General features: G+C 37.1%; 1 protein-coding gene across 2 annotated transcripts in view; it reads right to left on the reverse strand.

The window, feature by feature from the left end:
* Nucleotides 1-1,474: 1,474 nt before the first annotated feature.
* LOC106871669 (uncharacterized) overlaps nucleotides 1,475-14,837 on the reverse strand; it is a 218,510-nt gene continuing 205,147 nt past the window's right edge. For both annotated transcript variants that reach the window (XM_089342265.1, XM_089342264.1), the window contains one exon: nucleotides 1,475-5,768. In XM_089342265.1, the coding sequence (XP_089198391.1) occupies nucleotides 1,673-5,434 (3,762 nt within the window). In that variant the 5' untranslated portion in view covers nucleotides 5,435-5,768 and the 3' untranslated portion in view covers nucleotides 1,475-1,672. The remainder of the gene's footprint in view (nucleotides 5,769-14,837) is intronic.

Raw genomic sequence — 14,837 nt, forward strand, 5'->3', positions numbered from 1 at the left:
CCATGAAATATTGTGTGGGACACCAATCCGCTCAGTCTGCAACACCAAGGCTGAGCTGGTGGCCAAGATCAAGGTGGTGTTTGAAGATCTTCCCAAGGGCACAGTGAGGAATGCATGTACTAGCTTCCAGAGCCGTCTTGAGGGCCATGGTTGAAGGTGAGGATGGCTACTTTGAGGAAACTTATTTCCCAGCCATAATCTAGTTGATATTTTTTGATTTCTTAAAAGTACTTTTATTTTTGGATGGAATATTGATTTTTTTCTTCCTTTTGTTCAACTGTCAAATTTAGCCCAAACATCCTCTGTGTGTGTGTGTGTGTGTGTGGATATATATATATATATATATATACACACACATAGAGATCCACCCACACACATATACATGCTGTTGATGATTTCTTTTCCTTCTTTGGACATTTCCCTTTTTCCTTTCTGACGAAGATCTATGCTCAAAACGTCAAAAACTCTCTCTTTTTACCAAGCGTCAAACTATTACATTTCTTATGCTTGTCCTCTTGTTGTTTGTTATTGTTAATTTTATTGTTTGTTTATTTGATTTGACTACACACACATACACAGAGGCACCCATACATTATGTACCTACACATTTGTGTAATTAGAGGCTAAGACCATCAATTCTAAAAATACTTAGATGCTGACCATATATGGATGCGACCCTATATAACATCACATAGAATAAATGCCAAGATGAATGAAAAAGCATTGTTTATAGAAGGCTTTGTAAATGGGAATTATAACCTCAATATAAATTTGTGGGCATGTTTGCAAGTGTATGCAGGTCTGTATGTGTACATGGAAGTGCATGTCTATACATGCACTTCTGTGGTCACACACATGTGTGATTTCTTTATGTGTACATAGTTCAATGATTAAAAAATTTGTTTTTCAATCATGAAGTTTCAGGTTCAATACCACTGTGCAGCACAAGTTTCTACCAGGGCCTCAAGTCAACCCTAGTCTTGTGAATAAGATGACTGGGTATAATGGAGACTGTATGTGTGAAACTTTGGTAAATGAACTGAATGGACTGGTAACTGAAAAGGGGTCAGTCATGCCACATGTCATGCAACCCTGATCTTGTCTGAGGATTAAATTAACGGGACAAATGTATGTGGAATATTCAGCCACTAACACCATAATTCAGTGAATAAGTAGTTTCACTGATAAAACAACTGGAATAACCCCATAGAAATCAATGGGAATCCATTTACTTATATTACATATATGTATATATATATATATATATATATATATATATATATCTACATATGAAAGAGTGAGTGAGTGTGTGTGTGTGTGCGCACACATGCACATGTAATTATATTTTTAAAAAAAAACAGTTATTGGAAAATCTCAACCATACATGAAACTTCATAATGTAATCTGTCTTTTTCATTGAATTTAAAAAAAAAAAAATTATTCACAGCCATCATAGTTTATCTTTTCTTTCCACTTTCTTTCTTGTTTCTCTCATTAACTCCTTCTCCCCACCCCTGACCACCACTCTCTCTTTTTCAGTCACTATACCACAAACATTACCTTCCTCTTTCTCAAACGATCTATTTTTACCTTGTTTCATTTGTGCATCACCATCATCATCATCATTGCTTTATTATTATTATTATTGTTGTTTTATGAAAAGAAAAAAAGTTTAAATGTTGGTGATTTGGGGATTTGAATTATGAAAGGAGTAGCTGGTTAAATTTAGATTATCCTTCCTACTACAGGATGTCGTGTTTAAACTGTCATCAGGTTCCTCCGTCAGAAAGAAGGAAGGTATCCGCTTGGAGTGGTCGTCACCGGTTTCTATGCCGTCAGCATTGTCATCAGCCTGAAAGACAGAATTCTCACTAGACGTGTCCTCGTTAATTGCTAGCACATCAGCAGATGTGACGCTAGAAAGAGACCTGTGACTTGAGTGGCGAAAAAAATGCTCCAGTTCCTTGTCAATGCTGCTGGCCAAACTCAGTGATGGCGCCTTAAATGTAAGTTCACTTCCGGCAGTACTCACGCGATTGAATTGGGATGATGACGGAGAGGTTGATGATGACAAACACTCTGGAGATGAGCCACTACCAAGAAGGGCATCCTTTGACTGAAAGCCATTGTTTTGGTGGCACTTACTGCTGTTACTGTTGCTCCACTGAAGAGTTTTGGGAACTTTGGGAATTGAGACAGGTATTGGTGCTACAGCATGCATTCTTGGTACTCTTGGACTTTGACGCAACTCTTCCAGTTCTTCATCAGTACGGAAACGGACAAAACCATTTTGAACAATAAGCATTGAATCAGGCTCATCCAATGCTAAGTTTTCACCTTCTTGACTCAGAGAAATTGTTAATGGAATTATTTCATAACCAGCAGCTTTGATTTCTTTGCGCCGTGTATCTTTTGAAATTCCAATGCTACTTATGTTTTCGTCCATGTTGGTCCAGCTGATGTCTTTATGAGAATTCCACATGTTTTCCTTGCGACACAACCATGTGTAAGACGAACAGTAAAACCAAGGGTCGCAGCCATATTTGCTACGATGCTTAAAGGGAAGCGTGCTTATATAAGTAGTTATTATACAAAACAAGAATTCAAAGAAGCGAACAGCAGTTTGATAACCCCACCAGGGCCATGGTCTTGGAAGTTCATTTGGGAAAATGCCCAAGAAGTACAGAGCTGAATATACTTGTAGACATGTACAAAATGTACCAATAATGGAACTAAAAAGAGCAACAGTTACACCAAGGCAGAGGGTGAGTCGTTCCTTGTATATTGTGTAGTTGTCCATGTGGATTTTGGCTTCACGGAGTTGAAGCAGGAGTTTTTGTCTTTTCTCAGCAGCAAAATGCAATTTTTTGTAAACATATATGTAACCCAAGAAAAGAAAAAGACCCCAGAGCACAAAGAAAATTTGGCAGACAAACAAAAAAGTTTTGACAGTAAGGAAGAGTCCGATGAGTATTGCAGCAGTGATGGGCAGGAGATAATGAACGACTATAATAGTAATTAATAAGGGCAAACACTGGAATTTGGATGACAAATAATAAACTTTGGCAGTTTTAAGGAAGGCATAAAAGATTAATGCAAATGCTGATGTAAGGCAAGGAAATGCCAAGTAAAATAAGAGGAATCCTATGAGATAATGGTATGTGTGGTCAGAGTTGTAACCATCAACCAGCAAGAAAAGAGCTCTTAGCAGACAAAATGTAAAGAGGAGCAGATTTACTGCAACAAAGTAATAGTTGTTTAGTAAGTGTATAGTATGTCGCAGTCGCAGTAAACAGATCAACAGATAAATGGCAAGAAGAGCAAACAGAGAACCAAAAGTATAAATGTGAACATGCCAAGCTGCTTTCCACTCCTGCTTGGCTACTTTCCAATCTGGGACAATTATGTAAGAGTTTTGAGGGCCCTTACTTTCTTTTACACTGACGTTTGTAGGAGAAGGGTCAGACGTTGAAGTAATCAGTGGCTTGAATATTGTTGCGATTGTTGTTGTAAAGGTATTGGATTTGGTTTCTAATGTGCTTTTAGTCCAGTCAGCAGTGGGTGAAGCTGTTGCCTTACTTTCAACAGAGGCCCCGTTTGTGCTGACAACAAACTTGTATTTAGAACTTGGAAATGTCTGACTGAAATTAGTTGAATTAGAACCAGTATTTGGTGTTGGTTGCAGCAGTGTGTATAACTGACTGCTGGAAACTGTATTTGGGTGAAGAGTAAAAGATTTGTATAGACTGTTAGTGGGAGAAAGAGGAGATTTAGACATAACCGTAGTTTCTTCAATGACAGGTTTTGTCAGTGGTCTTGAATTATTGCTGGAAAGTGTTTTTGTTGTTGAATCAAGTTTGAGGGTCTTTGAGGATAAATTTGGATTGGGGACTGTGGTTGTCTGAACTGCCAAGGAACTCTGTTTGGTGTCTAAGGTAGCCAATAAAGAATTGTTCAACAGTAGAACAATGTTTGAAGTTGACAGAGATGCAGTGCGTAGCTGATTACTTAGAAGTGATACATTCTTCTTTGACCATCGATTTGACGAGGCATCAGTTGGGGTCAAGTAAAGGGAGTTTTCAATTTTGGGTTGAGTGTTGGTATCAGTTGAGTCATTCTTCAGTTGTAAGGTTATAAATGGCGTTGGCATTTTGGTCATAAGAGGCCCTTCGCTACCAGAATGCAAAAGATGTGAAGTCAATCCAATAGGTTCAAACTTGGAACTAGTTACAGGGTGAATATTTGTGGAAGTGGTGAATGTATTTAATGGTAAGGAATTATAAATGGGAGTCACCATTGCCATTGAAGGTTTACTTTGAGAAGCTGATGATGTTGGTTGAACAAACAAAGAAGTTGAAGCTGTTTTGTGACTGGAAGACAAAAGAATAGCTTCTGATTTTGAAGCTGTGATGGAACTCTGGGGTAATGGAACTGATGAAGAAACAATCTTTGGCAATGAAGAGAAAGATGTTGGCTGGTGTGTTTTGTAAGGAATACTTTTAGTGTCAACATCTGTAATCATTGTAGTTTTAATAAAACTGGTGGCTGATGTTGGTGTTATCTTATCAGGAGGATTATGGACGAAGGATGCAGCTGCAGTTGGCTTTATATTCTTAGATCGAGAATTATGGATTAACGAGGTGGCTGTTGTTGGCTTTATAACCTTGGATCGTGGATTATAGATTAATGAAGCAGCTGCTGTTGGCTGTATAATCTTAGAACGGGGCTTACGAACATAAGAAGCAGCAGCTATTGTTGGTCTTGTAGTCTTACGCCGCCGATTACGGCCTGAGGAAGTAGCAGCTTCTGTTTGTTTTTTTGTCTTACGGCGTGGATTATGGCTGGAGGAAGCAGCAGTTTTTGTTGGTTTAGTAATTTTAAGAGTTGGGTTGGGGAGACTGTTGTTAGTGGATAGAGTATTGTTAGAGGAAACATTTTTTTCTTTAGCAGATTTCCTTTTTGCCCTCTTATTGGCTTGAGTTCGTAAACTGTTAGCAGACCGCTTAAAACGTCCCAAATGCAACTGCAGAGAATAACCATCAATTGGTTGTCGTGTGTTGGAAACTGTATCAAAGCAGTTATATTTTATGCTTCTGATTGGTAGATTTTTGGTAGAGAATAATTTGTAAAGGATGTTTCTATATCTACATTTTAATTCTGCAGCAGATGTTTGTGAGATTTTTAACTCTTGTTTTTTAAGCCGTCCAATTTTTCTGTTGGAGCCTAAAGGTGATATCTCTAAATTGGTCCGAGTTCTCTTGACTGGAATATGCATTAAGCCATGAGACTGAATGAATGTCTTAGAGGCAGGGACATATTTTAATAATATTGTATCGTTGGAATAACCAGCAACTGTGGGTATGTACAATAGTAAAGATTGTAATATGCAAGCAAGAATTAACCAGGAAAGAGATATCTGCAAAATAGTTTCCATGTTGTCGCTTCTGTAGCGTACAACATGTGCCAATGTTATCGGTGAATGTCTTTCAAATTAGAAAACAACCTTTTTAATGCATAATGCCGGTATTCTGCCTCATATATCAATATACTGAGCATATTCTTCAGTGAGTGAGAATTGGGCAGTATAATTAAAAGAATACTGAAAGATTAGGAAACAACCGTGGCAAAGAAATCAGCATCCTCATGAAAATTCCTGATACATAGAAAGATGGAATACTCCTGGTTGACAACTGTAATAGTCTTGAAGGTAGCGCTTATAAGAAATTGGTAGTTATGGATGTTGAACTGCTTCAGATAGTAATAGATTTCTGAAGAAGAAAGAAAAAAAAAAAGGAAAATTAATGAGCAAATAAAACAGAATTCAAGAATTCAAACAAATCAAACAAAGTAAAATTCTGATCTTTATTGGGAAAAAAAAGACAACAAAATAACAAAAAAAAGTGGCAGCATACATTTGTAAAAAAAAGACCTTATTAAACATAACTTAGATCAAGATTATTTTCAAAATCTGGGTACAGGTGCTGTGTTGGTTAAGAAATTTGCTTGGGTTCAATCCCACTGGGAAGTGTGTTTTTTAATATAACTCCAAGCTAATCAAAGCCTTGTGGGTGGATTTGCTAGACAGAAACTGAAAAACAAACATCTGCTGCAGAATTAAAATGTAGATATAGAAACATCCTTTACAAATTATTCTCTACCAAAAATCTACCAATCAGAAGCATAAAATATAACTGCTATGTACACTGCTATGTGTACATACAGAGTCTGCCAAAAAAATGTATACACAGGAAGCTTGCTTCCCAGCCACATGATTTCAGGTTCAGGCCCACTGCATGGCACCTTGGGCATGTGCTTTCTGCTATAGCTTCAGGCTGACAGAAGCCTGGTGATTGAATTTGGTGGGCAGAAGTTACTGTCATGTGCGCACATGTGTGTGTAAGTGTTTGTACCTCCTAACTTCAGGAAAGGAAAAATCTGTATAAATATTTAACATGTATAAGTACCTCTTTCGATGTTTTATCAAATTGTGATAACACTGAATAAAAATATACAGATTTCTTCCTTTCCTTAAGTGTGTATACATTTGTTTTGGTGGACTCTGTAAATATGTGTATATATAATATATGTTCATGCCTGTGTTTGTGTGTGCCCTTGTCTAGAAACAAATGAGGTTGTTTTGTTACTTGTCTTCTGTGAAAAACAAGTGTAGCCATGGGAAAATATGACCTTGCTTGGAAACAGGTGAGGGTTTGTGACAGGAAGGGCATCCAGCCATAAAAAAATCTACCTCATATTCCAGCATGGAAAAGTGGACATTAAAATGATGATGGATAATGTTACATATACATTCATATTTATTCATATATACATGTTCATATGTATATATATATAATACAAAGAATATATATGCATGTATACACACATATATGTACATACTTACATCTACATGTGTATATAGATGCATATCAGGGTACAGGATGTTAGAACAATGAACTACAGACAACGGAATGAACACATAGGAAAATAGATAGCCACTTCGAATAATTCCTTCGTCAGCTGCCTCTATTCTAACTAGATGTTTCAAAGATAAGGCAGAACATACTCTAGAATAGTCTCTTCCTGAGTAGTGGATTGACCTACTAAACAGAGGACTCCAAGGTGGCAAACACAAACCAAGACAGGAAAAATTGGACAGTGAAAACAACATTAAAATGCCGTATGGCCAAACGTGAATCTGATGTAGAACGCTAACAGTTCGTCTCGCCTTCATAGTGGCTGGAGTGAAAAGAGAGTTGACCACAGGTCACGCGTGAGCAGAGAGGATGGTAGAGGGAGGAAGTGGAATGAGGAGGAAGAGAGAGATGTGTGTGTAGCAGTGAAGTAGAAGCCAGGACAACAGAAGGAAGCGGAGCGAGAGGGGGAGATGAATAAGAAGAAAGATAGTTAGATAGATAGAGGGATAGATAGAAAGATAGAGGAAGACAGACAGATAGATAGATAGATAGATAGATAGAAAGAAAGATAGAGTCACGTCAGAATAATAAAGTACAAACTTGCAAAAAGGACGTGTGCGTTCAATGATGTAATAATACAAAGAATATATATGCATGTATACACACATATATGTACATACATCTACATGTGTATATAGATGCATATCAGGGTACAGGACGTTAGAACAATGAACTACAGACAACGGAATGAATACATAGGAAAACACAGACGCACAAACCAACATATACATATATATATGTATATACAATGAGCTTCTTTTCAGTTTCCGTCTATCAACGCCACTCACAAGGCTTTGGTCGGCCCAAGGCTATAGTAGAAGACACTTGCCCAAGGTGCCACACAGTGGGACTGAACCCAGAACCATGTGGTTGGTAAGCAAGCTACTTAACTCACAGCCACTCCTGCACACACACACACACACGTGTGTGTGTGTGTATATGTGTGTGTGTGTGTATATGTGTGTGTGTGTTCTGATCAATAAGTATCCGGACTGTTGCCATAGTAGCAAAGGAAAAGCACGCAGAGTGAAGTCGCTTGGCACAGATTGACCTTGATCTCTGCTGTATATGCACACTAAGCTTCATCATTCTACTTCACTTCCACTGTTTACAGCAGTACTTGGAAGGAAGGTGTGTAGCCTGTGATCGTCACATTGACCATGACAGAGAAAGTTGAGCAGAGAATCTGCAACAAATTTTGCCAAAAGCTTGGTGATACCTGCTCAGTGGCCTATGCAAAGTTTTTATCATTCTTGACACAATCAAGGAGATCCTGTGCAACAGAAACCAGAGTATCTTTTTGGTCAGCTGAAAGCAGTTTTGACACAAACTTAGCAGACATGTGTCTCACCTAAATCTTTAATGGTAATGGACTGAACTGAACCATAAATAATCTGCACACCCTCTGATAACTAACAGATGGTGATGCAAAGATTTCCCCTCACAGCTGCACATGCATCTGTGATGTTTTTCTCAGTTCTGCTGGTTGTGGGTCTCCCAGAACGTTCATCAATATCGACATTTTTGCAGCCATCTTGGAAATGTGTGAACCACTTGTACACTTGTGTGTGGCTCATACACTCCTCTCCCTACACTTTCTGCAACCTTGCATACGACTCTGAGCAGGTATCACCATGACGACTTTCTCTATCATGATCAATGCGATGATCACACGCTACACACCTTTCTTCCAAGCACTGCAGTAAAAAGCGGAAGTGAGTTAGAACATTAAAACTTAGTGCACATGCACAGCAGAAGTTGAGGTCAATCTTTACCAAGTGGCTTCACTCTGCATTCTTTAGCTTCGTTACTATGGCAACAGTCCGGATACTTAATGATCAGACGTCGTATGGATATGTATATGCATAGTAGCTTGCTTACCAGCCACATGGCTCCGGGTTCAGTCCCACTGCGTGACACCTTGGGCAAGTGTCTTCTACTATAGACTTGGGCCGACCAAAGCCTTGTGAGCGGATTTGGTAGACGGAAACTGAAAGAAGTCCGTTGTATATATGTATATATACATATATGTGTGTGTGTGTGTGTGTGTGTGTGTTAGTGTGTCTGTGTTTGTCCCCCCACCATTGCTTGACAACCGATGCTGGTGTGTTTACATCCCCGTAACTTAGTGGTTTGGCTAAAGAAACAGATACAATAAGTACTAGGCTTGCAAAGAATAAGTCCTGGGGTCGATTTGCTCGACTAAAGGCGGTGCTCCAGCATGGCCACAGTCAAATGACTGAAACAAGTAAAAGAGTAAAAGATTATATATATATACAAATATATATATGGTGGAAATCAATTCACGACTGAGTAAGGTTACTTCCTAAAGTCAGTAAGTTTGTGCAAACATTCCAAGAGATGAGTGATGGAGAGATGAGTGATGGAGAGATGATTGATAGAGAGATGAATGATGGAGGGGTGGGTGGTGGAGGAGGTGAGTGATGGAGGGGAGAATGATGCAAGGATGAACGATAAGGAAAGAAATGAAATGATATGAATATATTGCTTTTCAAGAAATTTGGTTTACAATAAGAAAGAAGCTATTTGTTCAATCTATGGCTCATTGTGGGCCAGATATTTTTCAACGCGTTAATACTAACCAGCTTCACACTGCCACTGGTTTTGTGATACAAAACTTGCTTGAAAAATGTTTATTTTTAAACAAAACAAAAAAAGAAACTTGCTTCCCAAACACATGGCTCCAGGTTCAGTCCCACTGCATGGTGCCTTGTGCAAGTGTCTTCTACTATAGCCTCAGGCTGATCAAGGCCCTGTGAGTGGATTTGGTAGATGGAAACTGAAAGCAGCCCATCATGTATATATATATATATATAAATATCATTACAGATATAGGGTAAAGGATTATTAATTTATTAATAAATTAATAATTAATAAATTAATAATTAATAATTTTTACCAAGTAGTTTGGTATGTAAAAAACCATTATCGGTAAAGAACTTATATAAAAAAGTTCTTTTAAAATTATAAACATAATTAAGGGATCAGCAACAGTTGCTTCACCACATACCGAAATTTAGAAATAGCAGTTAAAGTGCTAATTCTACTACTAAAATAAGTCTCCAAAAGATAGCAATACTATTGCTATCTGTTGGAGACTTATTGTAGTAGTAGAATTAGCACTTTAGCTGCTATTTCTAAATTTCGGTATGTGGTGAAGCAACTGTTGCTGATCCCTTAATTATATATATATATATATATCTATGCAAATGTGTCTTAGTGCTTGTTCCCCACCACCATCACTTGCACTTGACAATCAGTGCTGGTGTGTTTATATCTCCATAACTTAATAGTTCAGCAAAAGAGACTGATAGAATAAGTACTAGGGTTTAAAAAAAAGGGTCCTGGAGTTGATTTGTTCGAGTAAAACCCTTCAAAGCAGAGCCCCAGCATGGCTGCAGCCAAATAACTGAAACAAGTGAAAGATAAACAACAAAAGATCATAATTTTAGGTAAGAACTCATTAAGTTACGTTCCCAAAACCAGCTTAATAATGAGGAAGTTGGTTAATTCACTAAATATTTTCTAAATCCTTGATTACTTACAAAATTATTTGCAATACATAAAAGAGAGAATATTCCATTAGAAAAATGGTGATGGAAAGTTTAAAGATACAGGATAGATATGATGGTGGAGTTCCTAAGTTTGTAAGTCAGTCATGTGTAGCTTTAAGATTTTTAGTTCGTTTAGCAATTGGACATTGCAGTAGAGTTGTGCATCTTTTATTTTTTATCTTTTACTTATTTCAGTCAATGGACTGCAGCCATGCTGGAGCATTGCCTTGAAGAATTTTAATTGAACTTGTTGACCACCCCCAGTAGTTATTATTATTAGTAATGGGCTTTCAGTTTCTGTCTACCAAATTCACTCACAAGGCTTTCGTCAGCCTGAGGCTATAGTAGAAGACACAGTGAGATTGAACCTGAAACCATGTAGTTGGGAAGGAAACTTAGATAGCCAAGATGGATTTTTATGTTTGTTTGTTTTTTTGTCATGAGAAAGGTACCCTTAAACAAGAGATCTGGCCCACATGCTTTCAACAGAGCAGATTCCACAAAAGCCACCCAAGGATCAAGTGGTGGTGTTAGACTGGGCAACAGATTAAATTTACCACCAAATAGGCTGAAGTGGGATTTGAACTTAGAATGCAAAAATCTAGAATGTATTACTGCAAGGCAACCTGTTTGATGCTCAAATGACTCTGCCAGTTCATTCTACACAAGTAATTTATGTACTGGGTATTTGGGGTACATTTGATGATTTGTTATGTCTCCATTTTTCTGAAATACCTTGAAGTATTGGTAAATAGTCAATGGTGTTGGAGAGCATAAGGATTAAAGTTGTAGTTGAGAAAAAGTTAGCTGATATGGAAAACTGGAAGCCATTTGAATACTGGAAAAGAGTTATCTGTATCAAGATGATTTGTGCCAGGTATCAAAATACAAACACCATGACTGCTGCTCTAAGCTCTGTGAATACCGTAAAGGCTGTAAGACATGACATGAACAGCTGCAATGGAGACTATGGAACTGTAGCTAGCAGGAAGGGACACAGCAGGTGATCTGACTGGGTCCAAACACTTGGATTCATCCGAAATTGCAGGACAAGTGGATGGAAGATCCAAGCAATGGAATCCATTGCTTGGCAAGAGAGACGATTATTGAAGTCACCATGATGAAGCTAGTCCTGAATGACAACCAAGGCCAAGGAAACTCGCTTGACAAACGCAAAGAAGCTGAGGCGTCCTGTTGAGCTGAGGATAATCTGTTTCTTCTCAGATGAAAAGAACTTCTGCCTAGACTAGATGAGCATTGCTCAGAACAACAATCCATGTGGTATTTCAATTATTATAAAAACTAAGTCCTCCCAAATTGTGATGGTTTTTGGGTGCCTCTCCAGTGAAGGTGACGTCATGCTACCCTACATCTTTGAAGAGAGCCTAAGGCTCAATTGAGACGGCTATGTGAAGCTACTGGAGACTGTGGTCAAACCCTGGCTGCAGTGCATTTGAACTGAAAGGCCATATGTGTGGCAGCAGGATTTGGCTCCATGCCATACTGCTGGAAAGAGCCAGAAATAGTTTTTGGAGGATTTCTACAACTTCACCCGCCCCAATTTCTGGCCTTCTAATTCCTCCAATTGTAATCCTATGGATTGCTATGCATGGGGCATAGTAATTATTCTGCCTGCAACGCCAAGGCTGAGTTGGAGGCCAAGATCAAAAAGGTGTTTATAGATCTTCCCAGGGACACAGGGAAGGATGCATGTGCCAGATTCAGGAGTCATTTTAAAGCCATTGTGGAATCTGAGGGTGGCTACTTTGAGTAAACCGTTATCTCCCAGCCATAATCTAGTTGATATATTTTAATTTTTAAAAATACTTTTATTTTTGGATGGCATATTGTGTTTTCCTTTCATTTTATGCAAACTGTCAAATTTAACCTGAACACTTTCTGTTGAATCTGGAAGTAAACAAGCAAAGTCATTCAGGGTGAGATTTGAACATGAAATGCTAGAATTTGAAATAAATACTGCAAGTCATTTTGCCGGATGCCCTAACGATGCTACCAATGTCAAATAACCTTTATATTTTGAGTGCAGTTTATCTTTTAATCCATCCAAGGTTGATAAAATAAGTAAGTTCATCCATTATCATGGGTATAGCTTAGAGTTAGAAGGGTTCTCTCAAGCTTACTCTCTCTAGACACACACAGACACACACACAAAATACATTTCAAATGGTGATCCCACAAGCCAAGAGAACATAGGGCAAATATTGCTACAACCACAACATTGCCCAATGCATTACATACAGGACAATCTCCAATGTAATATAGAACATTAACCCCAGACTAAATCCTAACAAATAGAATACAGGCCCTCCATTAACAACCACCATTGTAGTAACTACACACCAAAACACTGTTTAATATTGTTATCACTATGTAACATTTTGTACTAATCTATAGCTTGAAATGTTTTACTTTTATGCTTGGTGATGGTGGTAGGAGTGGTGCCTTTTTCTTCTTCTCTGTCTTTATCCTTTCTTTCTTCTTTGAATGAGAAGGTTGTTTGTCCATTCGGTCAGGATGGAGTAGACAGCTTTATCTAATTTTACTGAGAGGAAATGTTTTTCACCCATAAACCATCATGCGTACATATGCTGAGAAATCAATTAAGAAATAATTCTAACACACCACTCTTTCATGTGTGAGAGGGAAGAAGAAAAAAAAAAGATTATATAAAAGACATTACCCTTCAAAAACATTAAAAGACAAGTTGTGTGTTGCACTTGTTGCAAACATAAAGAAATGTGTGTGTGTGTGTGTGTGTGTGTGTGTGTGTGTGTGTATAAGACTGAACTTCATGTTCATACATGTTTACCTTTTTTCCTTGTCCTATATACATACATACATATACATACATATAAATACATATATATATGCATACATATACATATATATATAAATATACATACATATATATATACATATACATATATATAAATATACATACATATATATATACATATACATATATATAAATATACATACATATATATATACATATACATATATATAAATATACATACATATATATACATACATATATATACATACATATATACATACATACATATATACATACATACATATATACATACATATATATATATATACATACATATATATATACATACATATATATATATATATACATACATATATACATACATATATATATATATACATACATATATACATACATATATATATATATACATACATATATACACATACACACATATATACATATACACACATATATACATATACACACATATATACATATACATATATATATACATATATGCATATATACGTATATGTATGCCCAGAGCATGCTCTGGGCATTCTTTCAACCAATGAAAGCAAATATTCAGTGGTAATATTTTGCCTCTCCTCTTGTAAGAGTGTCCAGAGGGTTTCTGCACTCCTTGATTGTCACTTTTTCCCTCTGCGATCCAAGTCATTCCACACAATTTTGATTGGATTGCAATCAGGGGATTGGGCTGGCGATTTCATTACAGTCAACATGTTGTAGGAGACATGTTAGCTTCATTGGCTTCACTTAGTTGTGCAACAATTTCATTTGCTGTCTGGCATCTGTTTCGAAGACTGGTGACTCTTTTGAACTTATCCTGTGATTTAGAACTTACTTTTGGATGACTTGAGTGAGCTCTGTCGTTATTTTTTCCTGTTTCATGATACCTTACAATGGTGGAGTGGACAGCAGTGTAGGGAATTTTAACTTTTTTGGCTATATCCCGTAAACTATGTTTAGTCCCTTGTGGGCAGTAAAGAAATAACACATACACACACACGAATATTTCATGTTATGCTATGAAATGGTGCACACAACCAGAATCTTTTTATTCAAGTCAAATATAACAAACTACTCCAAATTATTGTTGGAGAATCTGCATAAGTGGAGTCTAGATTGGTTAGTTTGTACTGGCATTGAGTTGTATAAGTTGTAATAATGAAATCAAACCAAATAGCAATATTTTGAGATCATTTAATATGCATGTTTCAGGTTTGTGTATTATCTAATATATAATAGGAAATGCATCCATTACATAAACCTTTCTCAGTTAAAAGCATTTCAAAACATATTTAAGGGATGACCAACACCCTCCCAATATAAACAGGTGAAAAACCTGTAAATAATACCAACCTGCCGACTAACTAATCCTTACCACATACTTACATTCTTTTGTTGACCCCTAAAAGCTGACATATCAAGTAACACCTAAATACAAAGATCAAAACACTAGACTGA

This window comes from Octopus bimaculoides, chromosome 25, assembly GCF_046866305.1.
Source record: "Octopus bimaculoides isolate indiv1 chromosome 25, ASM4686630v1, whole genome shotgun sequence".
Lineage (NCBI taxonomy): Eukaryota > Metazoa > Mollusca > Cephalopoda > Octopoda > Octopodidae > Octopus > Octopus bimaculoides.